At 41.1% G+C, this 24,484-nt stretch overlaps 1 protein-coding gene across 4 annotated transcripts in view; it reads left to right on the forward strand.

The window, feature by feature from the left end:
• Positions 1-24,484, forward strand: part of AK8 (adenylate kinase 8) — a 64,732-nt gene that overhangs the window by 11,239 nt on the left and 29,009 nt on the right. For 3 of the 4 annotated variants that reach the window (XM_027911620.1, XM_027911622.1, XM_027911624.1), the window contains exons 5-10: positions 1,181-1,249; positions 7,706-7,787; positions 9,297-9,368; positions 9,924-10,124; positions 12,716-12,847; positions 14,404-14,493. In XM_027911620.1, coding sequence (XP_027767421.1) covers positions 1,181-1,249; positions 7,706-7,787; positions 9,297-9,368; positions 9,924-10,124; positions 12,716-12,847; positions 14,404-14,493 — 646 coding nt within the window. The remainder of the gene's footprint in view (positions 1-1,180; positions 1,250-7,705; positions 7,788-9,296; positions 9,369-9,923; positions 10,125-12,715; positions 12,848-14,403; positions 14,494-24,484) is intronic. The other variant, XM_027911623.1, reaches the window with a different exon arrangement.

The raw sequence follows: 24,484 nt of genomic DNA on the forward strand, positions 1-24,484 counted from the left end.
TACCTCTGTTAGTTTAACACAAGCCTACAGAAATGCTCCTTTTTGGGTTTATACCCATCAGGCTTTGGTTAGGGAAAAAAGAAAAAAAAAGAGAATCCACACTATGTGGAACTACAGGAAACAAAGAGTCAAGCTCACCTTGTTCAGTGAAAGATAATTTATTTTAATTGGGAGGTAGAAAATCTGATAGGAGGTTTGGTGTTTTTTTTCCTGAGTATTCATTCAGTAATGACAAAATGAGACTGAGACAAAGCATTCAGTCAAATTATTAGCAGCTGTTCTTGGTGGTATGGACAGAGGTTTAGGCTTTATCAAGTTAAACTGGCTAACACAGAGTTTAACCAAGTTCAGGATAGAATGAAGGCCTAAATTAACGAGATAGAGAGAAAAATTCTTACTAGAAAAAAGAAGGGCATTGCTAATTTCTTGCCAGGAAATCTCGTACAACAAAAGTGTTGGGGAGGTGTTAAATCTGCAGAGGAGCTTTGTTCTGTCTCATAGAAAATACTACCTTACAAAACATGTCTAGATAAGGACAAAGTAGGAATTGCAGAACTCAACAGCCCTTTTGAGAATATTGGCAAATGCAGTTTCCTCCCCATTGCACCCAGAGTTTAAAAATAATGTCTCTTTAACTATAAAATACATTTTAAATAATCTTTCTGGGTGATGATCAAGAGTTACTTGAAACCATGAAACAAACCTGGAGATCAGACTCTTTGTGTTGTTTGCTCAGTGTCTGAGATCCTGTTTGTCTCACTGATAGCTGGCGAGATCCCCGATGCTGAGCCCACTCACACAGTCGTGGATCAGACACTTGTGGTAAAAAGGACAACTTATGGATGTGATTTTCCTATGGATTTTGCAGGTCTGATGCCCATTTGTGTGTTAGTGTGTAAAACTTGGCGCTGCTTCCACGTTGGTGTGCAAAAAACCCCATGGATTTTCACGCTCTGTGTTCAGCTTGCCTTTAACACTGATTTTCGTGCCCTTATTAACTCTTTGTCATTAACTCATGTTAATGACCTGGGACTTAACACTGAATTATTTATTTCTTTATTTTTTTAAGAAGACATCTCATTTCACCTTTAACCAGAATGTGCCTGCATGGTAAAATTCCTTTTGAACTCAATTGTGAATATTCAGCCTTTTTTTTTTTTTTTTTTTGTTCTTTCTTTAGAAAATTCCCAACGCGCTCTGGGCCAATCTGATCCAGGAACGTCTGTCAAACGTGGACTGCATCAAACAAGTAAGAATTGCTCCTCAGAGGGCCGGAGGGGGGGGATAAGCACTTACACAACTCGTGCAGTAGTTAGCATTCCTAGTCCTGAGCAGAGCAGGGAATGGGGGCAAATCATCGGGGGCTCTGGAGCCGGTTGCTTTCTTGAACATCAGCGGAGGGAGTTTGGAGCTTTATTAACAGGATAAAGGGGAGGATGAGAGTATGCATATGCTAATCTTCTAGCACGGAGATGATCAAAGGCTGAACAAGCAGAGCTTTGTTGATTGCCTGGGGCAACTGGCAGAGACAGAGTGGACAAAACAGATAAACAGAAAATAGACAAAAATCAATATGTTAAGGTTTTAAGTGTTATTGAGGAAAGGGGGGGGGAGAGTCTAACATTACTCATTTCAATTTTATTTGTTTCTCATTGTGTCGTCTTCTTTTTTTTTCTGTGTTAGCATTTGAATATATTCTGGGTATTAATTAATATGTTCACTCTTAGCTTATACAAATAGGCAACTGAATAGGTTTAGCTGTATTCAGATGTGTGGCTTCTTTTTTTTCCCCTACCTGCTTAGCCTTGATGTAAGTAGAGACTTTTAACCCAGAGAACTTTAGTAGATTGATCCTGGTTGAATTTAATGTCTGGACTCAAGGAGTGCAAAATCATTTTTATGTGTTTTCTTTAAAATCTCCAATGTTGTTATGGTTTATGGAGTTTATAGTCAGCCCATTATAAAGGATTATTTGTATGAGATAACCCAATCTCATGGATAAAAGCCTGTTTGTAAACATGCCAAAATAAGGATGGCACATTATCTGATTCACTTCTTCAGAGGAAAATGTCCAGTCCAAAGTAGGTGTTGTGTTCATGAAGGACTAAACAGCTTTTTTCTCATCAATAGTTGATGTTTTCAGAGCAGTCACTGTCACACCCACCCCTTTGGGTCAGGGGACAGGTAGAACTTCCTGACCTCCTGCATTTCTAGGCACTGTCCTTGAATTACATGGGTCAGTCTGGTTTCTCTTGAAGGTCTTTTTGGCTGAGCAGTTTTATTTTGACTTGTTGTAGTTGCTTAGCACTCCAGATCAAATGTATGGTAGTACTTGATATATTTGTTTCTCTGCAATAAATTCACACAGGCCCTTCAGTTGGCAGGAGAGCCTGTTTAAAAACACACATGTGGTGTACTGTCTTGTTCATTTTTGTGGTATTTGGGATTAAAGAGTGTAGCTGTAGAAACCAATATTGTCAACTCTGGATATACCAGCAAATGAGCAGGAAAAAAATGACTATGAATGTCAACATTTTTTATGCAGGCAGTGCAATGAGATATCATGGATATACAGCAAGTCAGGTGACTGTGTGATTTACTACCTTGTCCTTGGGGCAAGATGTGGAACATCGATCTCAGGTGAAACCTCTCCTCGAGTGAGGATGTTTAAAATATCTCTAAACCTGCAGAAATGAGAGCAAGTTGAAAAGATGATAAACCAAGAGAGGAACTGCTTTCCTGACTGCCAGGCTTTGGGTGGTGTCAGACCCCTCAGGTGAACACAAACAGCAACTCTGGTTGTGCTTGTGGCAGTGAGCAGGTAGGGCAGGGAAGGTTCCCTGGTATTTTCAATAGTTTGGTTAAATATTTTCTCACAGGTAGGAGTTGCTGGGGCAATCTGTCCCCTAATACTCTCGGGAGGAGAGCTGTTGGATGGCAGAAGGTGGTGTAAACTAGCAAGCAGGTGAATAACGCTTCAGTTTGGGGCTTTTATAACATCTCTAAAACCTCTCCAAGTTATTTTCCCCATAAGTCTCTTTACCTGATTTTAAAAAGTATGTTTTCAACAGCTAATTTTTACAGTGTTGGTATGACACAGTGGAGTTTTACTATCAATGTATAATCAAAATCCATTGCTGCATCCACCCCACGCTTTTTTGCTCCCTGCTTTCCATAACTGTTGGCATAGCTCTACTTCTCCTGTCCATAGTGAGGGCAGGATCTCCCAGTGAAGTTATTTCAAGTATGAGGTCATGTAAAACTCCGAGGGAGGTGACAATCTGGTTAAAACGCCAACAGCTGCAAAGAGTCTTGCCTACATTTTATGTTCCTGTTGTTATCACCAGCAGCACTGAATCAGAGCTGGATGTCTTACACAACTAGGGGGCGAAAAGCCTTTATAAAGCTTCCCTGACTTTCAGCAAGAATGGAGTGGCTGAAGGTTTCAGCTGTTTTTAGGAAAACCACATAATTGGTTTTCCAAAGGTGTGATGGTTATGAAAAGTCTTTACATTAACAGATAGTAATTTGTGGTCACTCTGTGTATGTCTCTCTCATTCAATAGAGGATCTCTGCATTTTAATTGCAATATTTTCCTTGAGTGATTCAAAACAGAATCAACGCTGTGGATTTTTTACATCATTTGAACAGATTTGTGCCATTTCTTTCCAAACATGAGTCAGCATGTTTTTTTACTGAGAATGTTACTAGATTAGGAGCAGTCTGTTGGACCACACTACCACCAGCTGTTTGTTTTATTTCTCCTTGTGGTGTCATTGGCCTGGCATTAATTGCACGGCTTTCATCCCACCGACAGTAGGAACACGGAATTTTCTGTGCCATTTGTTTTGACGGTCCCAGGTTTATGGATGTCACAGGCATTCTCTGAGGAGAGCATTCCTACTGATCAACAGCCCTGCTGAGGCTCTGTGTTACGTGCTCTTCGAACACAAACGTGGTCAGGACCGGGAGGGATCAGATGGGGAGGTCTCCCAGCACACACACACAGGAAACTTATTGCAAACATTATGGGACTTGTGAAGCTGATATGGAGACTTTCCCTCTTCCAGGGTTGTACAGGTTGGCTGCAGCCCCTCTGACTGCTGGGATTGTGGAGGAAATTTGTGGAACTGCAGAGAGCCAATGAAAAGATTGTTGCAGGATGTAGCTGAGAGTGAGCTGAGCCACCTTCCTGAAGTCTCAGGATCTTTAGAAACTAATCTTAGGCCAGTGATTCACACAAAACAAGTGGCAGAATGACTTTAGAGGGGTATTAAACAGTCCAGAAGAGCAGTGACTGCCCTTGAAAGGGAAGGCAAAGAAGAGGAGTGGCTCTTGGTTCTTCCTGGTTTTACCTTGGTAGCTGAAGAGCATCACGTTGTCTCTGAGAAACTCCATGTGATGTTACACACATTTATCTGGGGAGAGAACCTGCCCATTCACCATCTTTTCTGCTTTCTGAGAAGAATAGGTCTTTTAAAGATAGCTTTGCATCTTGCTCAACCAGCAAAAATAATGGGGGGAATACAAGGTTTCTTTCTAATGGGACTTTAGTAGGGCTTGAGCTTCTTCCATCGTCCACACTGCAGGAGCTGGGGGGGACCATATTCCTACTGCACTCCTCAATCTGAAAAATCTCTGAAAATCTCCAGAATTTTACATCCATACTGGCAAAGCTATTACTGATATTTTTTTGTGTTATTGTCTGCCCCCTTTTTCCAGTTGGGAGTGAAAACCGTGTAGTACTTACTCAAAACCACTGAATAATGATGTGGGAAAACTGTTGTAATTATTTTCCTAAAAGCACTGTGTTCATGACCTTTGACCTTTAGGCTTGTGGCTGAGATTTGTTTCAGACATGCCACGTAATTCAGCATTATTTCTGCGTGCTGTCCCTTCTCATTATTCAAAAGCACTGTCAATTTTGGATTTTGTAATTAAAAAACCTGTGGAGGATGTACAGGTCAAACAACAGGAGAGACCTTGAATACCCAAGTCATTATTATTGTGGTGGAAAGTGTGAAAGTTGTAGGCTTGGTATTGTAGCTGAGAGTACTCCCAGCAAAGGAGGGAGATGTACACTTGGGAGTGACCTTGAGCATTTCCCTTTCTCCAGATTCCCGAAATCTGGAGAGGAGAGTGATGGCTTTGAAGGTGCTTCCTCGTTGCTGATTTTTTCAGCATGGCCTCAGTCTCCAAGGATCACCTCACCTGGCTTTGAGGCAGCAGCAGAATGCTCTGTCTATGTGGGAAAAGATGGAGATTTCCAGCTGAAAGAGAGGGATCAGTGGCCACAGAGTAAAGGCACCGTGGAATTACTCACTGTTAGCCTTTGTTCCACCCTCGGTGTGAGGAGGTGCCACCCGAGCGTGGCTGTGAGGTGACTGCTACCGAGAACAAAAAAAGTAGATGGCTTCTTAAAGAAACAAATTTACCATGTGAAGTTACTAATTGCACTTTAATGATAGTCAGGAGGGCAGAAAAGACCAGTGTTTGCAGAAAGCATGATAGGCATATTTTAAGTCAGGTCTTGCTCTGCTGTGTCTCGCTGCCTCCTGCTTCGTTCCCAAGCCACACTCCCTTTTTTTTTTTTCTCTTTTTTTTTTTCCCTTTTTTTTTTTTTTTTTTTTTTTTTTTTTTTTTTTTTTTTTTTTTTTTTTTTTTTTTATCTGTGACATCTGCTTGGAGCTTGTCCCTCCTGTGATACCACACTACTTGCAGCTGTTCAGACCTCCAGCTCTGAGCTGTGCATGGGGTGCCCTGAGCATACGGCCTTTTTGATGTGTGATAAAACAGAACCAAGCCACTGGGGGTATGGAGAGGGAATGCAGCAGAATATCAATAAACCTGTTCTGAACAAAGCTGCAGCTCTGTGGTGGAATAGACATTTCACTGAAGTGTCAAGTAGATGGATAATGTATTCTAATTAGGGACTGACTGATACCCTGGAACTCGGAGACCTTTGGAAATCAGCTCCAAAATGCTCCCTATTTTTGTGCTGTGTGTTTATTTTGCATTTGTTGAATGCCCTAAAATGTATTTGTTGCAGGAAGCTATTTATTAAGCTATGTTTTCCAAGAGCAGAAAAAAACCTTTTAGCTATAAAGTTGCTTATTGCCTTTGAAATTTGTATATAAACCTCTAGAAGTTTGCTATGGATTGTTAAAATACAAATATTGTGTTCACTGCCTGTTGCACATTATGTGATTTGAGCAATAAGCAGTAGTGGCATCAGGTTCTGTGGGGTGTTTTTTGGTTTTTTGTGTGTGTTTTTTTCATTTGTTTTGTTTTAGTCTCCAAAAGTGTTGCTCTTGGATTGGAGAAAATAAGCCACATTTGTAGTCTGTGTAAATTGGCATCAATTTATTTGCTTCAGACCTCGGAAGCCATTTCTCCTTAGAAGAAGATCTGGGCCTAAATATATATCTATTTTGTACCCAGTATATTCCAAACTAGTGCTGAAGTTCTGAGCTCACCAGTACAAACATTGTGCAGCTTTTCCTCCTGCAAGTCCCGGGGGATAAATTGATTTCTCAGCACCTGTGTGACCTTAGCCAGTGGTTCATTCTAATTCGGCAGAGCAAACAATTGGGAGTGGCAAAAAATGCCTTGCAGTTACTTGAGTCTCTTATTTTCTACAGGTATCAGCAGGATGACATGTCCCTGAAACCAGGCTAATTAGGGAATTTTAAATAGTCTACTCTATTTTCCTGTGTAATTGGAATGGCCCATTCCCTCCAAGAGAAGTTGTGGAGATGTATTTCCCTGAAATACCTTGGACAGAACATCAGATTTATGTGGGGATGATAATGATTGCCAGCTGATGCAGTATTAAAACATCTCCTTTATTTCGGTGCAAAGATGGCTCCCAGATTTATTGGAGCATCACAAAGGTAGTTTGGGGTCTGGGATAGAACAAGGACATGTGTGGTCAAGCAACTAACAGATAAATTAGGGAAAGTTCAGAGGAGATTCAGGCTCGAGCCTGGGAAGTGGATTAGGTTTCAAATACTGCATCAGACAGAAACTGAGCGAGGCTGCAGCTCTCCTACGGTATTTCACAGATCTGTAAATGTTTTTTTAAAGATGCTCAATCCAACACTTAGCTGGCTATAACAAGGACTTAAGGGAGCAAAAGGCTCTTTTTTCTTTTTCCTTTCTTTTGCTCTGTTGCTTCATTAGCTCTGGGAGCGCTGGTTCCATTACTGTGAGTTTTCCTGTATAATTTAAGAAAATAATGAAAGCGTGCATATTTTCCTCAGTGTTCTTGGCATTAAATCTGTCTTTAGATTTGTTTAGCTTCTTCTTTTTTTTATATATATATATATATACACAGTGTGGGCTGGTATCCTTTTGAATATTTCAAAACTATAGAAATTGTTTTGGGGCTGTTTTTATTCAAGATAGAAGTTGGTTTGTTGTTTTTTTTTTTAAAGATTGAAACGTGGGGGGAAAAGAAAATCACTGCTGCAACCCCTAAGTTCCCCTTGCTCTGTGGCAGTGATATCAGTGCATGCATTTCACAAAAATATCAGTGCTCCATGTTTGCTTTCTTCTCTCACAAGCATCCATAAGAAATCCTGTGCTGTTGTGGGATGAGAATGAGGTAATTTTTGTGCAAATAGTGCTGATATTTAGTATTAATTTGGGTGGGGTTTTTTTTCTCTTCCAGGATCAATAACTGTTTCATGTTTTCGTTCAATAGGGATGGATTTTGGAAGGCTTCCCTGAAAATCAGGAACAGGCATGGATGCTGCAATCCTTTGGCATCTTTCCTAGGCATGTTGGTAAGCAGTAGAAGGTTTATGTGTGATTGCTTCCAGTAGGAAAGACTAGAAGCACTTGTCCCCGAAAATCCTCAATAAATTCAACACCAGTGCTGGGATACCAGAGTCACCAGACAGCAGAATATTTCAGAATGATTTCCACTTGGAAACCTGAGGTAACCTGTGAGACTTTTAACCCTGTCTTTCACACAGGAACCCTTTTCTTCTTGCACATCAGAGTTCTGGGGATCCAAGACCCTGCAGTGCCTCTGAGCAGCTACAATTAGCTCAATTTCCAACTTCCATCTCTAAAAATCAGCCTTTATCCTCAGATTAAATCAATTCCTCATGTACTAAAACACAAATTAACTCTTCTGTTGAATTAGAGAATGTAAACTTGACCAAGTGAAGTGGAAACATCCTGATTTTAAGCTTGACCTTTCAGAGTTAGGGTTGATTCTGCCTTGATTTGGACAAAGGGCTGACAGACCAGACCTTGACAGCTGCCCTTGCCACATAGGAGTTGTCCCAAATTAATATAGTTAAAGGACCCAATTAGAATGTAAGAAATCATTCCAATTGTGTGGAATACAGTGGGAAATGATAAACGTAGAGCTTGCCAGTGCACAGGGAACAGAACGTTATCCAACTTGATGAATTGTCACTTTGGATTTGGTTTGGACGATATTTGGCTGTTAATGAAGAATTCAGAATCGCTGCAATAGAGTTAGGCAAAAATGTTTAATGTCTAGTACTTGCATGTATTTTTAATATACCTAATAACATCTGAAGCTGAGTTTTGCTCACAATTATATCTGTGCCACCAAGACCTGAATGAGAATCTTGAAGCTCGGTCTGTCTAGTTAATCAAAAAGAAGATTGAGAGGAGATGAGATTTACGGTGTGTGAGTACCTTAATAGGGAGAAAAGTGCCTGAAAGAGCTATTTGATACAGAGAAGAAAGTCATAAAAAGAACTTGTTTGAAACAATAATCAAATGCACTGGAAATAGTAATTAAATTACGGTGTTTAACTGCGAGGATGATTAGCCAAAAGCAACCCAGGGAGCTGACAGATGCTCCATCTTTTGATGCTTCTAATCAAGTTTGAACACTTTTCTGCGAGGTTATAAAAAAATAAGTTTCACTGATCTCACTAACAAAGTACCTGGGTGAAAAGTGGTGGCTTGTGGTATAGAAGAGAATCAGTCCCAAGTGCTTTGGGGTATTCCTGTCCCAGGCTCCAGAGACAGTTGGTAATTGGTAGGGATGATGGGCCCAGTTAATGCTCCTGGGCACTGGATTCATGGATATTTTATCCCACTATATTGCCTAGTAGGTGAAGCAAAATTCTGATTGAAAGTGAATTAAAATATTTGCAAGGAGAATACTGGGAAATAAGAATGAGGCAAATCTGCTTTGAGGGCTTCAGCCACCTTTACTATTAGGACACATTTAAACAGCTACAGGAAATAAAGCAACTAACTAACAAGAGCTACACTTTTTTTCTTTTTTCATTTTTGCTTCCTAGTTATGCTTTATGCTTCAGACACTGTGTTGATTGAGAGGAACAGTGGGAAAAGGCTTGACCCCCTCACACAAGGTGCTGTATGTGTTTGTTCCTGATCTCCGCTACAAACTGGAGTGTTACGTGGTCTCAAAATCATTGTTGTATTAATGGGATTAAAATTTAAATGGCATCCCTTTAAGAATTAGTGGGAACTTCTAATTATAAATGTAAACTGTTTGAAATCAGTGTTTGTTGATGTTGCATTATTTTCAGGGTCAATAAAATAGAGGGAAATGTAAAGCTCAGTATTCAGCCTGCAAACAGCAGACTATGGCAGTACAGAATATTTGAAGGTTAGATCTGTCCATAGGAGCTTAGAATTTTGCAGTGCATCTCTGCCAGCTCCTGTTCTGGTTTTGAGTTGCAGATATGCTCTTAGATATCTTCCATTAAGTCGCTGTCAAGCAGATTTTGCTCTGTGTTGTCTGTCGAGTTTCGTTATCCATCGTCCTTCACAAAATAAAATTACTGAGCAACATTTTGCTCAATGAAAAAATCAAGCTGAACGTTTTAGGAGGGGAACTGGGAGGGACATCCTTAACTAGAGACCTTTTAAGATGTGCTGTTAGTTCCCAATCTGACTTGCAGAGGTTTATCACACAACCTTCGAGTGGCCGAGCGATCCTCTGGTACAGCAGCGGCTGGTGAAGCCAGATGACCTGTCCGAACAAGAGGTGTCCAAGAAACTGCTGGAATATCACAGAAACTTCCCTGAGGTTTTCCAGATCTACCAGAAAGTTCTGAAATCCATCAATGCAGACCAGCCTTCTGTGGATGTGCTCTCACAGGGTAAATATGTGCTTTTATGGCAAAATCTGACAGTCGGGAAGGTCCTGTTGGAAAGGTGGTTCCTGGCTCTTAGAGACACTTTGTAGGATTAGTCAACACAGATGGCTCCCAGCTGGGTTGTGTTCTCTCTAGTGCAGCATTTGGGCTGTTCCTGGTAATTATTTTACAGGACTGGAGTAAGTGCAGATAACTGGAAAGCCTTAGTTGCCCAGTCCTGCCAAGGAAAGCAGACTCAGATGAGCAAATGCCACCGTTATTTCTGTGAGTCTCTCTCTCAAAGAGAGCCCTGTGGCTCGATTGTTGATCTCCCAAAGGGCTGGTACCTTCCAAAGTCTGATAACAAGAAGCAGGAGTAGTTCAAAGCCAGGAACATTTCATTGTTTAAAAGCTGTTTGTGCTGGTGGCTTTTGTGTTCAACAATTCTTGTTTGCTTTGCCTGACTGTAATGCAGTCTGACTTCTGATGTTGATCCTTCTAGAAGAGAATAAGGAAACTGCCAGAAAGACCAATTGATGATGTACTTTGTAGCTGTCAGTCTGCAGATGATCTGTTATATCCCAGTAATTTTGCATCTCAAAAAGGTCTTTTTTTTTAATAACGAGTGCTGCACTTTTAAGATAAACAAGTAGGAAGTTTATATTCTGAATTTACACATTAATTACCTCTAAATTACTTAATTAAATTTAAAAGTTCATATCATCATTCATAAAGAATTCATGCCTTGAATTGTAAATAAAAATGTGAGTGCCTGAATATTAATTATTATTAATTAATAATGTAGTGAGATAAATTGAAAACTGGAATGAAAAAATCCTCTCTAGATCTTTTTTTCTGCAGTGCATCAAGCAGTCAGATTTTTTTTTAAAGAATAATTAGATGTGGAGACTGTCTAGGGGATCATTACTCCTAATTAACTTGGTTATTTACTGCAAATTAAGCATCATTTGTAAGCAGGGTGCTTTGCCTGTAATGTTTGTGCTTTTCAATGCACTGGGTTATGGAAAATGTTCAGAATAACTGGAGCCCTGCTTGGGTAGCTGATACTTGGGTTTTAGGAAATTATACAGCAAACACACTTATTTCTGTTATGTTTTTCCAGGTGTTTTTGTTAAGTATTTTTATTACTCCAGCAAGAGATAAAAAAAGAAAGAGGAGATCTCTTATAAATATTAGTAATATTGTGGATTGTTTCACATAATCATAACATTTTGTAGACTTCAACGCAGTTGCTGCTACTCTGGGCAGGGATATGTGAATCAGATCCACTTTGGTGGTTTGGGATCCCAGCACAGCTTGTGGCACTGCAGGAAGAGATGGGATATGATGGGATATGATCCCATGGGGTTGCAGTTTGAGTTTCTCAGTGCTTTAGGTCTGCTATCTAGAAATTGCAGGCTGGAGTTTGCTGGAGATGCTTCCTTATTAGAAAAGATTTTTTTAACGATCCCAAACTGTCAAAGGCTCTCAGAAAAACTGAGAGCCACGTGTTGACCTTGGCACTTAAAATCCTGATCCCTCAGGATGTTCTCCACCAACCCCTCTGTGCTTTTTCTAACATGGGTTTCTGATTCATACAAACAAGCTTGGACTAAAATACTGTTTTATTACAGGGACTCTTTGGAGAGTCTTTTATTGGAACTGAAGATCACACAAAAAACTGAGTGAGGCTGCAGCTTGAGCTGCTCCTCCTCTGTTATTGTTGGCCATAAAAAGGGCACAAGGAGTGAGAGTGTTTGGCCATGTCCAAATTCAGTCCCAGTTTCTCCTCACTGCCAAACTGTGACATCTTTTGGCTTCTTAGCGATCTCTCAATTACTGTTTTGAGATTGTAACAAAGTTCAGATCTCTCTAACATGGGAACACTGATGCTGCTTCACGTGTGCTGTGCTCTTTGCAAAGCTCTCATCATCTGCACGTGGACCAGAAGGTTCTATTTCCTGCATGATGCAAAATTCAGGAGAGTGATGCCCAGCAGATGAGTGGAATCAGACAGAGAAGCTCAAACATTCTCTGCATATTACACAGAAATGATGGACAAAAGGAAAAAACATAGATACACAGTTTTGTGCTGTCAGTGCTGTGTCCTGACACCCTGTGCTACAAGTCTATGGTGTTGTAATTAGGAGTCCTAATCACACACAGCTGGATAAATGTCATTAATTTAACATCCTGAGTTTTTACACTTAAATATTTGCTCAGAAACTGCAGAAAGTATTAAATGTAATTATAGCCCTCTATAATTTGCATGGCAAAATTGCAGCTATCAAGCAAAAATTGCTTCTGCTAAAAACAAGATGGTAAAAGAGCGATTATTAATTGAATCTGCTCTATAAAATGGTTTCACAGCTACTGATGAAAGAAAGCAGAGGAGTGTAATGATGGTAAGATTTCTAAAATGCCTCTCAGAGCAAGTTGCTGATGGGACAGTTTTATTTTGGTTGCACATCTGGATGTTACAGTGATTAAATAAATGATGATCAACATGACAACCTTTTTTTAAAGAAGAGACGAGTTAATGATTTTATTTTATTTTTTTTTTTTAAAGAAATAGGCTGAAAACTGTCTTTTTTTGCCTTTCTCTCATGTTCTAGTCCTTACCTATGTCCAAAGCCGGCACAGATCGGCCGCCCCCTTCACCCCACGGATCATCTTTTGTGGCCCCCCAGGCAGTGGGAAGAGCCTGCAGGCAGCACTAATAGCTCAGAAATACGGGGTTGTCAACAGTAAGTTCTCAGTAAATATGCACTTTGCTCAATTCCCCCTTTCTCTGGTTTTGATCATTTATCTTTTGCTGTCTCTCTTACTTGCTCATAAAATGTCTCTGTCTGTCCCTTGCTGTGGATGTCGGATTTTGGAGAGAAGTGAAAAGTATTTGAATGGGGAGGCATAAACCAAGAGTATGTGCTGTGACAAACCAGCTCTAACATGTTTTTTTAGTCATCATTTCATCATTTTTATACGCTTTACATCTGTATTTTTTCCATTGTTTGATTCCTGTAATGCCCTGAATTCTTCTATGGATCAGTGGACTATGAGTAATGTCTTTGCAGTTTCAGCTGCCTGACCAAAATTGGGGCACTTTTAAAATAGAATTTACTCTGAACTTTAATAAATACTCAGGTTCTGCACATCTGAAGTAACGTGAGAAAATGAAGGAAATAGTGAAAAATACATAGTGGAATGGCTATAAATTGTTTTAAACCAATGTCTAATATCTGCAAAATTTGCTGATCAGTCATATCCTGTAAGTTAAACAAAGGCAAGTTTGTTTCTTTAGTGTTCCTTCAATGTATACTAAATAAATCCCCCTTTATTTCCAGTTAGGCCATTGGGATTGAAGCACAGGCTTAAAAATTTAAACGTGTGTTTAAATATCATGTGAATTGGACTGAATTTAGATGTGTGTGCATTTTAGGTGTCTCAAACTGTGGTTTATGCACTTGAGTTTCTGTTATGTTTTTACACTATTCATTGGGAATATAAATTTGCTTCTCCAGGACAACCAGTGACAGTTAAAATTGTCACTTAAACATTAAACTTTATCAGCTTTATCCCAGAAATACTTCCCAAAACTGAGTCAAAGCCCAGATTTGTGTAACCTCTCCATGCCTTGGTTCCCCCTGTGGAAAACAAGGCTGTGCTGGATCTGACTCATGTGGGGCAGGTGGGACTCAATCACCTGGGTCACCAAGTGCCGTCCAAAGTAACAATATTTCATGTGCAAGGCTAAAAATTTAAATCTGCATCTCCTGGTGCTCTGTGTATTTGAAGTCAATGATAATATTGCATTAGCACAGCTTTTTTAAATGTAATTCCTACATGATCATTAAATGATCCTGGGAGTCCCTTCCTTGAACTGTGTGTTATCTGCACCTCCAGCAGTGTGGTTCAGATGCTGTTCAGCAGGTGTAACTTTATTCAGTAATTACAAGTTTATAAAAAGTGAAAACCATTGGCAATCCCCTGAGTTATTATTTCAGAAACATTTTTGATTAATACCTTTCCATCTCCATTTTTAATACATTCTTTGCCAAACATATTCTTTCTTTTTTTATTCAATATTCTCCCTCTCTTTGCTTTTCTCTCTGCTTGGCCAAAAAAAAAAAAAAAATTCCTAACAACAAACCCAAAAAACATACAACTTTTGTTTTATTCAGTGACCTTATCCCAGTATGCAGCTTCTGGGTTTTCTTTTTTTTCTTTTTTTTTTTTTCCTTTTCTTTGTTGCTTCCTTTTTAAAATTTAACCTTGTGTCTTTTTTGTTCTTCCTTCCTGTTAGTTTGCTGTGGGCAACTGCTAAAGGAAGCTGTTGCAGACAACACAAATCTTGGAGAACTCATTAAGCCCTACATTGACAATGGATGGCCAGGTAGGGCACGTTGTTCTCTCATTACACCCCAGTTACAAATCTGTGGCAAAAAAACCGAATTGTGAGTGAACTTTTCTTGGTCAGATTCTAATCTGAGTTACTTAAGAGTAACCTGGAAGTCAATTAATTCCATCCATTCCGTGGGATTTGTAGCACTGCATGACAAAAGTTGGATTTTATGAGGGGTTTTTTTATATCTTCAAAGCAAATAATTCACTGCTCCAGTGAAATTCAGATTCGAACCCTGTGGCTTTTTATCTCTAAATCAAAACCAGGATTCTAATACGATTTTAAAACGTTTCAATAATTTTTGAAGCACACTATTGTGTTAAACTGGTCAGAAAGCACAGTATTGTGTCTCATTTTATATGTGGGTGTTGACTTCTAGAACGCTGCTCTAAATTCCTCCACTTCCACACAAATATTTTAAACTTAAAGTTTCTCTGCACTTCATTTCTCTCAGCATTTTTGGTTGTAGGAGGGGACAACCACAGAGAATGTTAAGCATACTTTGCTTTTGGGGGGCTCTGCAGTGATTTCAGATAAATCCTAAATCCTGGGAGCTCTTTAGGGCAGCAGCTTCAGCTTCTCTGCCTGGGAGTCCTGCACGAGGAGAGCTGTCTGTGTGTGGTGGGTATTAAAAATCAGAGAACATCTGTAGTTACAGAGGAGAAGTTGCATTGCAGTAAGAATGGAAGAATGTTTATTTTGCCAAATTACAGCAGCCTGGAAAAGGGACTTTCGGTCCTGTTTCTGGCACCAGGCCAAACAGTTACCAGAGGTACAAACACAAGGAGACAAACGTGCTGGAGATGGAGAAATGTCAGTTAAACTTCAGTTTTAATGGAATTTTGAGCAAACCCCCCCCCGAGAAAAGAGAAAATCTTCATTGCCTTTTATTTTTAGCAAAGAAAGTGATCTGGTGAGGTGGAAAGCTTGAAATTCCCCCCCTTTTTTTTTTTTTTTTTTTTTGCACAATAGCTTAATTCTGAGAGTGAATTAGACAGATCTGAAACATGAGCCTGTAAAATTAACTGAGGTTCCCTTGATACCAGACCAAGAGATTCAGGACTTTTCTAAGCATTTCCAAAAGACCTTTGGCAGCCTGTAGCTTTGGGAATGTTATCCCTCTGTCAGGCACTTTATCAAGCCACAAGGTAATATATTTTAACTCTAAACTTGGTCTCTAGTGAATGGGTTGCATTTATTCATAATGGAGCAACTCAGCTCATTAATTTCCATCTTACTGGGAATAGGGGGTTATCTGGGAACCATGGGAATGGAAAGCATGGATCTCTGCAGCCTGGAAGGGAGAAGCTGGCTCCTCTGGAGCAGGCACAGAGATCTGGGTGAGGATTTTCTGGTTTGGAGATGCTGCTGCTCAGAGTGGCCACTTAACTCCAAGGCAGGAGGTCAATTGATGCGGTGGGTCCGAGGTGTTCTTGTGTGGGAATAACTTCTCCAAGTGTACAGTCTGGTTGACCTGAGGGTGGCTATTTGTGTGTAACTCACACACAGAGATAATTTTAAGCTCTGTGTCTTTTTTTTTCATGGTCTCACTTTCTCCTCGTCTCTCTGAAGAGCAGGATGCCTCGCTCTCTAAATTTCACTTATGGATGAGATGGGAGTTTGGATTGGTCTATTTATTCAAAGATAGGTCCTTTACGAGCTTTCTTTACTGAAATGCTCTTTGTATACTTTATAAACTTCATCTTAACCACTACAGTTCCTTTAAGGAGATACCAAATGCATTCCCAGTAGAGTAAAATAATTGCAGAGGTCATAAATTTTAGCCAGTCCTAAAAATATGCACCTCCTCAGTCCAAGGGAGCTGCTTTCATTTCAGGAAAATGAAATTGAAGTTGTAATTCCTTTCTTCCTCCAAATTAGAAGTTATTTCAGATTTAGATTAATTTTTTTAATACAGCACGGAGGAATAAAGCTGTACAACACTTCTGAATGTTAATAGGGATCATAACTATATTCCTGTACACTGTGCTAAAAATTCTCCCTTAGTTTTTGCTTGTATGCACACATATATTTTATTTAGTGGGACAAAATTAAGGGCTGAGTAAAGATAAATATCATATAGCAATACCAGAAATAATAAGTTCTGTCATTTTGCTAATCCTCCTCTCCCAGGGATAACAAAGAATGAATTTACATTAGTAAACACTAACAGGAATTCATTAGTGCCCTCACAAGAGGCTCAGAGAAAATGAAATAACGCAGTGTACTGAAGAGGAAAGGTGGGCAAAGAATCTTTGCTCTCCTGCTGCAGAGTTACAACCAGGTTAAAAGAGGGGAAAGATTCTCACACCATTATTGACCACATCCAGTTGCAAGAAAATCTCCCTTTGAAAAGAGTTGGTGCAGTCAATAGCAGGCAGTGTTAGGACAGGAAAGCAATTAGAACTCCAACATTTCCATTACGTTTCCAGTTGTAAGTGGGCTCAGTTTGTCCTTTGGGTGAGGAATTGTGCCAGTGACACTGTCAAAGAATAGTGGAACCAAAGGCAGGCCATGAAAAACGTTGCACTCAAATCATCACTGGGCAAAATGAACCTCATGCCATGAAACCTGGAGGATATGGCTCATATATTCTTAAAATGCTCCCCCAGGGGACTGATCTCAGCCTGTTTCCCTTCTGGTGGACACAACTGATTGCACACAATTAGTCATTTAAGAGATGCCAGCAGGGCATGTGGTGGGGTCCTAACAAGGCTCCAAACCCAGCTTAGTCCAAGCGAACTCATTATTGAGTTATTGGGGCTCTTGCTCTGCCTGTTCTGTTCTAGTTCAGCTTGACTAACACATCTCTTCGTGGGTTTAGGATTCACAAACATCCTTCATGCTGTTTTTCCTGTACTGCTGCTTCAGGTATTCAGCATGTATTTCAGGAACAGCCCAGACAATTCTATTATTCACCCCAGAAGGCAACCCAGTGCATTCCCATTTTCTGTATTTTCTAGTGTTTGCTGTCTCATAAAGACCTGCTTTATCAAACTCCTCAGTTTTGGGTATGGGGATTTATTTTGCCTAATGAAGGCAGCATAGATATTTTTGAGCCCATTAATTTTTTAATTCCCAGGACATACTAGCCTAGTAGGTGCGCACTGGATATTGAAAAATGCATTTTTTGGCGATAAGTTCAGCAACCTGACAGCTTTCTGTCTGTCATAAACATAGAGTTGTGCTTTGGACAACCAGTCTGAAATGCACAGTCTGCTCCTTTAGGATATTGTGGTTTCACTGAATACTGGGCAATTATTACTAACTATACTCTGGGCAGAAAATTACCAGCATTGGAGTCTGAGACCAGTCTTCTGCTCACTGACTCCAGTTAGATTAAATCTTGGTCACTAATGCTAAATTTAGCTCACTCCATTTGCTTGGGCAGCCTGGGGAGACTTTCATTTGGAGTGAGAGGTGAGTGTAGTGGCCAGAACCCTCCCACAGGCAGGAAGACAACTCCATAAATTAATTTATTTGGTTTGATTCCTTCTGAAACGTTCTGGAAGACTGGTCCTTCCCTGGACAGATGATGTAGGCAGACCCCTCCTAGACCCCACAGGCTTGAAGAAGACCTTTGTGCAGAATTCCTGTCCCTGTAGTTCTGAGAAGGGCTAGACTGACTTCTGGACCTGTCTCACTGAAAACATGGGCCCACATTAACTTAAAAATTAAATTATCCTCCATCTACAGGATCTGTGTTCACCACAGAGAAAAAAAAAATTGCAGAAAGCATTTTTGCTTCCCCCACCCAAATGTCCCCAGTGTTTGCTCCCTTGAGGTGTTTGCATCTTATTAATGAAAAAACCCACAGAAATAGGGCAGGTCATCAGTCAGCTGAAATTTGTATGTCATTCTGTCCAATTTTCATGGTGGTTTAGAGTGGAGTGATCACTGCTAATTAATATATCTGTTTGTGAGGCAGCAATAAATGGAGCTAAGAAAAGTGAGATGACTGGAAAACACCACGAAGAGCAAGGGGGAAAAAGAACCCCACTCCCAAACCAGTAAGATTCTGCTTTTCAGCTGGGAGACCTGCTATTAGTTTGGGTAATTGGGTGGGTTTTTTCCACAAAAATGAAGATTCAGGTGGTAAGAGAGTTGATTCATGGAAGACAGAGAACACTGCACTGTTTGCAGCCTGTTAGAGTTGAACACACACAATCTGTGTTGGTTTTGTTCCCCCCTTCCTTTCCCTGTTTTTTTTTAAGCAGTAATATCTGAAGCTGTCCCCAATGGCAGTCTTGCACGTAGGGGGTAAAATCTGGAATTCCCTAATTTCTCCTTTTTTTTCCCCCCCCTAATAAAAACTATTACGGTACAAATATAGATTTCTTTTCCCCTTATTTTAAATTGGAACGGTTTTAAAGGGGTGCTTTTTGGTGGAGCCTCTGAAAGTTGGGGTCCCCTGGTGATTGTGATCACAGCCTCACTGAAAAAACACTCAGGTTGTTTTTATTTTATTTTTTTTTGTCTGACACAAAATTAATATTCTCATCACTAAAAGTGCCAAACGCAGCTCCGACAATAAAACAGCTCTTTTTGTTAAAAACTTGCAAGGAGTGTCGGAGTTGAAAGGCTGAGTAAATCTTTATATCTGAGGAGGTAAAGCTGAGTGTTATTCCTTGTTTTTAAGAGCTGTGCTGGCGAGCTGTGAGCTGTCTGAACATTGGAGAGACCCTTTGGGAGCTCCATTGGTTTTCAGCGAGTCTTTGCATGCCGTGTGTTTGTACTGGCTGAAGACAGCGCATGGCTCTCTAAATAATTTACAAGTTGATTAATAGACTCACATGGGTATAATTAGAAGAGGGAGAGACAGCAGCTACAGTAACGGGTACAGTGCTTGGGGGAACTGGAGACTTTATTTTTTTTAAAGAAACTTTCTAGGGTGCTGGGCGTTTGAAGATAAGTTGGGAAGAGCTCAGTGCCTCTTCTCTTTTGAAGTGGAAATAGGACAGTTTGAATCCGTCGAGTTTAATTTTTCACAAGCTTTAGGGGCCCTGCAGTGCAACTCCCTTTTTATTATTGAAAAAAAAACTCTCCATTTTTCTTTCATTTTTTTTTTTCGCGCACACACACACAGAGTCCAAACAGGAGCTAATAAACAAATCGATTTTCTACTTCATTTAAGTTGGTTTTAGAGCACTTCTATATGTTCCCCTATATGTGCACCTCACCCACAAATAGACTGTGTAAAGATATGGAGATATTTATGAATACACCATACTTTAATTTATGCATTTTTAAGAAACCTTCACCTCTGTTTGACAATGCTTTTGAAGTAGCTCCGTTTTTCAAGTCAAACTTTTGACTTTTCCTCTGGGACTGCTACAAAGGTTTTTTTATGGAAAATAGGTAGCAGTCTTTTTTCCGACTAGGAGAAAATTGGTGGTCAAGAGAACAAAATAAATTTGATATTTATTTCTTTTTCCTGTTTTAGGTGGCCATATTTTTATAAAAAAGATGCAAGGCCGTAGCATAGAAAGTTTTGCATGAGGGCATATAGGTAGTAAGTTGTCATTTTCTTTCTTAATCTTTATCTTTTTTGGGTGTTGAATCACTGCAAGATGGTAAGTTAGAATTGCCTTTTCCCTCATTTGAAAATCTTGAATGTGTTTTTCTCTATTCTACACCACATGCCACAATCAAAACTGGTCTCACAGATGCTCAGAGCTGACTTGGTCTACAAAGACATTTTTTCAAGGCCACCCTGCTTAGGAGTAAAAACAAAGCAACAACAACAAGAAAACCACTCCCAAAAAAGCCAATCCTGGAAGCCAGACCAGGCAAAAGAAATGTGGTTTGATTAAAGAGACGAGTGCAGTTGTTGTCTGGAGCAATTGGGATGTGGATGTGGGCCTGCCTGTACAAAGGTTGCCGGTCTCCTGGTTTTCCAGCAGTTTTCACCATTCCTACTGTTGCTGGAGGCTCAATATTCCAATATTGGTGCCACAAACCCTCATGGATTTGAGTGAAGATGTGGCCCTCGGTTGTCAGGGGCTTTTAAACAGCAAAGTGCAATGTAAATGGGAAGTGTTAATCCCTTATTGAGATTATAATCTCTTATATTGATCTTTCTTGGAGAGAATCATTCTCAAAAACTTGGAAAAGCAGGTTTTCCTTTCCTTTCCTTGCACAGGGCTGCTGATTTGAATTCTGTGTGTTTTTCTCTTTGGAGTTTGGGATGGGGATATCCCATGAGCTTTTATACAAAAAACAGAAGGAAAAGCACGTTACATGTTGGCAGCATCTCCTTTTTTGGGGAATTTAACATAAATTTCTGCCTTTAATGTCTCTTTAATGTGTCTGGGAGGTGTGGGAAGAGGAGAGGTGGCACCAGGTATCCCTGGTAAGGGATGAGCATCCTCTCTTCTCATGGCACGGGGAAGCAGCATTGGGTGTAAAAAGCCAAGATGTTTTTCACCATGTTTACCACACCATGTTTATGGTTTTTTTTTAATATTATCACTGTCAAAAAGAGGTTTGTAGGCCAAATTCTGTGCTCTTCCAAGCCCTGTGTTCTTCAGTAGAGCTGAACTCTTAGAAATCAGGAGGAAATAGGGAACTTGGTTGATCATGGAAATTGCGTGTCTGCTGGCTTCAAACTGTGGTTGCTGCCTCGTGCTGTATTCTCTCTGTGGAAGCCAAAGCAATGAAAGAAGTAGTGCAAACATACATTTTGTTTCTATTTTTAGAAACTTTCAGGTTAGACACACCCCTGTGAGGTAGTTCAGAGCGGCTTTTGTCTCACGGGCAGGTAAATTGAGGCAGAAAACCTCATTCAACTCGAGCCTCGCTGCAATCAGTGAGTGAATGTGGATGGGAATCCAGGAGTGTGGATTGTGGCCTTGGAATCAGCCCACTGGCTCATGCTGGGAGCCTGTGCCATTAGGCAAATACACGGAAAAACAGCACAAGAGGCCGTTTTTTAGGGGAAAACAAGCTTTTTGTTCGTATGCTGGGTACTCATTTTGGACTGAATTTTCATTGCTGCTGACAGGTAAAGCAGTGTAAGCATCTTACCCCATCACTAAATGTGATCAGATGTAGATTCCTGAATCTCTGGCTGGATACCTGTGAGGCAGCGCTTGCTCTCCTTTAAAGGGCATTTCTGAAGGTCTTAATTTATCCGGTGTCGTTTGATCGATGATTTTGGATCATACCTGCTTTAAAAACGTTGGCATTTCCTCTTTAACACAGCCAATTCCTATTTTAAATTACTAAAACCCCTAAAGAAAAACACGAAAACAGAAACAAAATTTAAAAAAAAAAAAAATTAAAAAAGGAAAGAGAGGTTCTAATCTATTCGAAGAAACAAAAATATTTAAAATGTGGAAAGGAAATATTTTATGGCATTATTTATTCTACTGTATTAAAATAACTCTGCCAGTTCTTACAGAAGCCCTCTCTCAGCAGTGCGGTGTGTGTAAAATGAGCGAGTGGAGACGGGATTTCCGTGGGAATGGTCCCTTGGATGGATCACCGCCCGCGCCGCGTTCGCGAGCCCTCGGCGGTGCCGCTCTTTGCTGCGTTGCCTCAGTCCCTTCCCCAAAAACAGGAAAACCGCGGATACTCCCAGTGTTTCCGTGCCAGTCTGGAGGGGTCGGTACTCCAGGAGGCCTCAGCAGCCCCCGGAGCGGGCTCGTTTTCCCGTGAATTCCCGGGATTTCGGCGGCGGCGGCTCCTGCGAGCGGGGCGGGACCGGCTGCGATACCCGGCGAGACCGCGAGGTGGAGACAGAGAACACCCAACGGCGGCTGCGATACCCGGGACCCTCCGGGACAACACCGGGACAGCACCGGGACAACACTGGGACCCACCGGGACAACCCCGGGACAACACCGGGACCCACTGGGATAGCCCCGGGACAACACCGGGACAGCCCCGGGACAACACCGGGACCCACCGGGACAGCCCCGGGACAACACTGGGACCCACAGGGACAGCCCCGGGACAACCCCGGGACCCAACGGGACAGCCCCGGGTGCGCGGAGCTGGAGTCCCTCCGGGGGAGATGATGCTCTCAGGCACATGGGGTGACTCCTGTGCTGGGCTGAGGGTTGGTCTCGATGATCTTTGTGCGTCCCTTCCAACTCGGCATATTCTGTGATTGAGAACCGATTCCCTTTTCCCTTCTCCTCCCGGTGCCGCTGCTCGCACTCGGATGGTTGTTTATCGCCGGTGACCGAACCGGCTGAACGCCAAACCCGCCCGTCCTCGCCAGCCGGGCGGCTCGGAGGATTAGGCTCAATTATCGATCAGCCTCCGCGACGGTAAATCACTGCTAAATCATTCTCAAACACATTAAAAAACAATTGATACCGTCTCGATCGATACAATCTCTGAGGACCTTAATGTGGGCAAGAAAACAGAATAGGAAAACCCAATTACTCGTCGTGAATCATCCAGAGTTTCTAGAGGAATAACATAAGCAAATCTCATGCTTTGCTAAATTTAGGATTGACAGGACAATCCAGGAAAGTAGCCTTTGGCAGTAGCTTATTCTCAGGGCAAGATGTTAACTGTCAACTATTGGGATCAAGCCTCAGGCGTCTGAATTAGCTGTGAAAGTCTTCAGACCCAGCTAAAAAAAAAAAAAAAAAAAAAAATCTCTATGAGCAGGATGAAGTGTAAACGGACAGTATTGTCAAAAGGACCTTAAAGCTTTTACAGCACGAAGCTGACAGAATTTATATCTGCAAATGCATTTATGCTGTGCTTAAAACTGAGGTTTTATAGGTTTGGAGAAGTGAGTCAATACCCTTCAAAAGTCTGTTTTAAAGGGAAATATACGGAGGAGGAATCAACTTAAATATGATAATTGTATAGCTTGGAGCACTGACAGCATTGAAGTTATTGGAGAATAGTGCCCTGTAATCTCTCAAGTGGTGTTTTTGCCTTTCAGACTGTACCTTTAATGTTCTGTTACTTTTGTCTTGAGCAGATGGTTCGGTTTCGTAGCTGATTGCCTGATCCAGGTTTCTATTAGTCCTGCAGATCCATGGGCTGGGGAAGAGCTAATAGGCCACACTCCTCTGAACTTCATGAAGAGTACCTGAGACCTGTGAAAACCTTTGAAGCTCTGAGAAGTAAATTTCTTTTTTAAATGGTCTGCTGGAAGGTGCTGACTGACAGCCTAGGAGACAGAAAATCTCTGGTGTCCACGCAGCAGACCCAGCATGAACAGCAGCACTTTAAGCCCCAGTTCCCTGTCCCCTGGCTGATCATACCCTTGAATTGATTAGATCATTCCTTGGTCCTCAGCTGCTAATTCAGCTGGGTGGTCTGGACCATTAATGTGGTCAGACAGGCTGGGAGATGGAGGAGACAGTGGTGTGTGGGGTTGGTGGTGGGCAGGAATATATGCTTGAATGAGTTGCATTTCTATATGGAGCTGGTTGGGGCCTCACTGTGCCCTGTGTTCCATGTCTGATGTCACTGTGACCCTGGTCCACAGCTAGAAATGATGCTCTCAGGTATCACCTGGCTCTGCAGCTTTGCTTCTGAGGGATGAATTTTACTCCTGTACCTGATTTCTCACCCTAATAGAGATGTGCTTCCACATTACCTAATCTGGGCAGCTCTTTGTAGCAGCACATTGTAATTTTTACAAGAAACTTACCTTTGGACTTCTCTAATGATAAAGTAAAATCTCTCTCGAGTCTCATTCCCCCAACTTGCAGAGTTGGAAACTCACACAGGCTTATGTTGAAAAGGAATTGATTATTCAAAGCTCTTGTGCTTCATAATCTACTTAAAACATGTGGATTGACTGTCTCATCAGAAAAGCTCTATATTTTACTTTGCTATATACCCATTGGGTCATGTGCTTAAGGCCAGGAGACCTCTGGCTGGTTCCTCACAGACTGTGTGCCCCTCCAATTACAGGTTATTAATTTGCCTTACGTTCCAGAGACAGTTCCACATGAGTGAAAAGGAATACTGTGCTGCAGAGTTCTTCATTACCTACTCTGCCTGT

Source organism: Empidonax traillii, unplaced genomic scaffold, assembly GCF_003031625.1.
Source record: "Empidonax traillii isolate 1590-97213 ecotype Southwest subspecies unplaced genomic scaffold, ASM303162v1 scaffold34:size3740991, whole genome shotgun sequence".
NCBI classification, from domain to species: domain Eukaryota; kingdom Metazoa; phylum Chordata; class Aves; order Passeriformes; family Tyrannidae; genus Empidonax; species Empidonax traillii.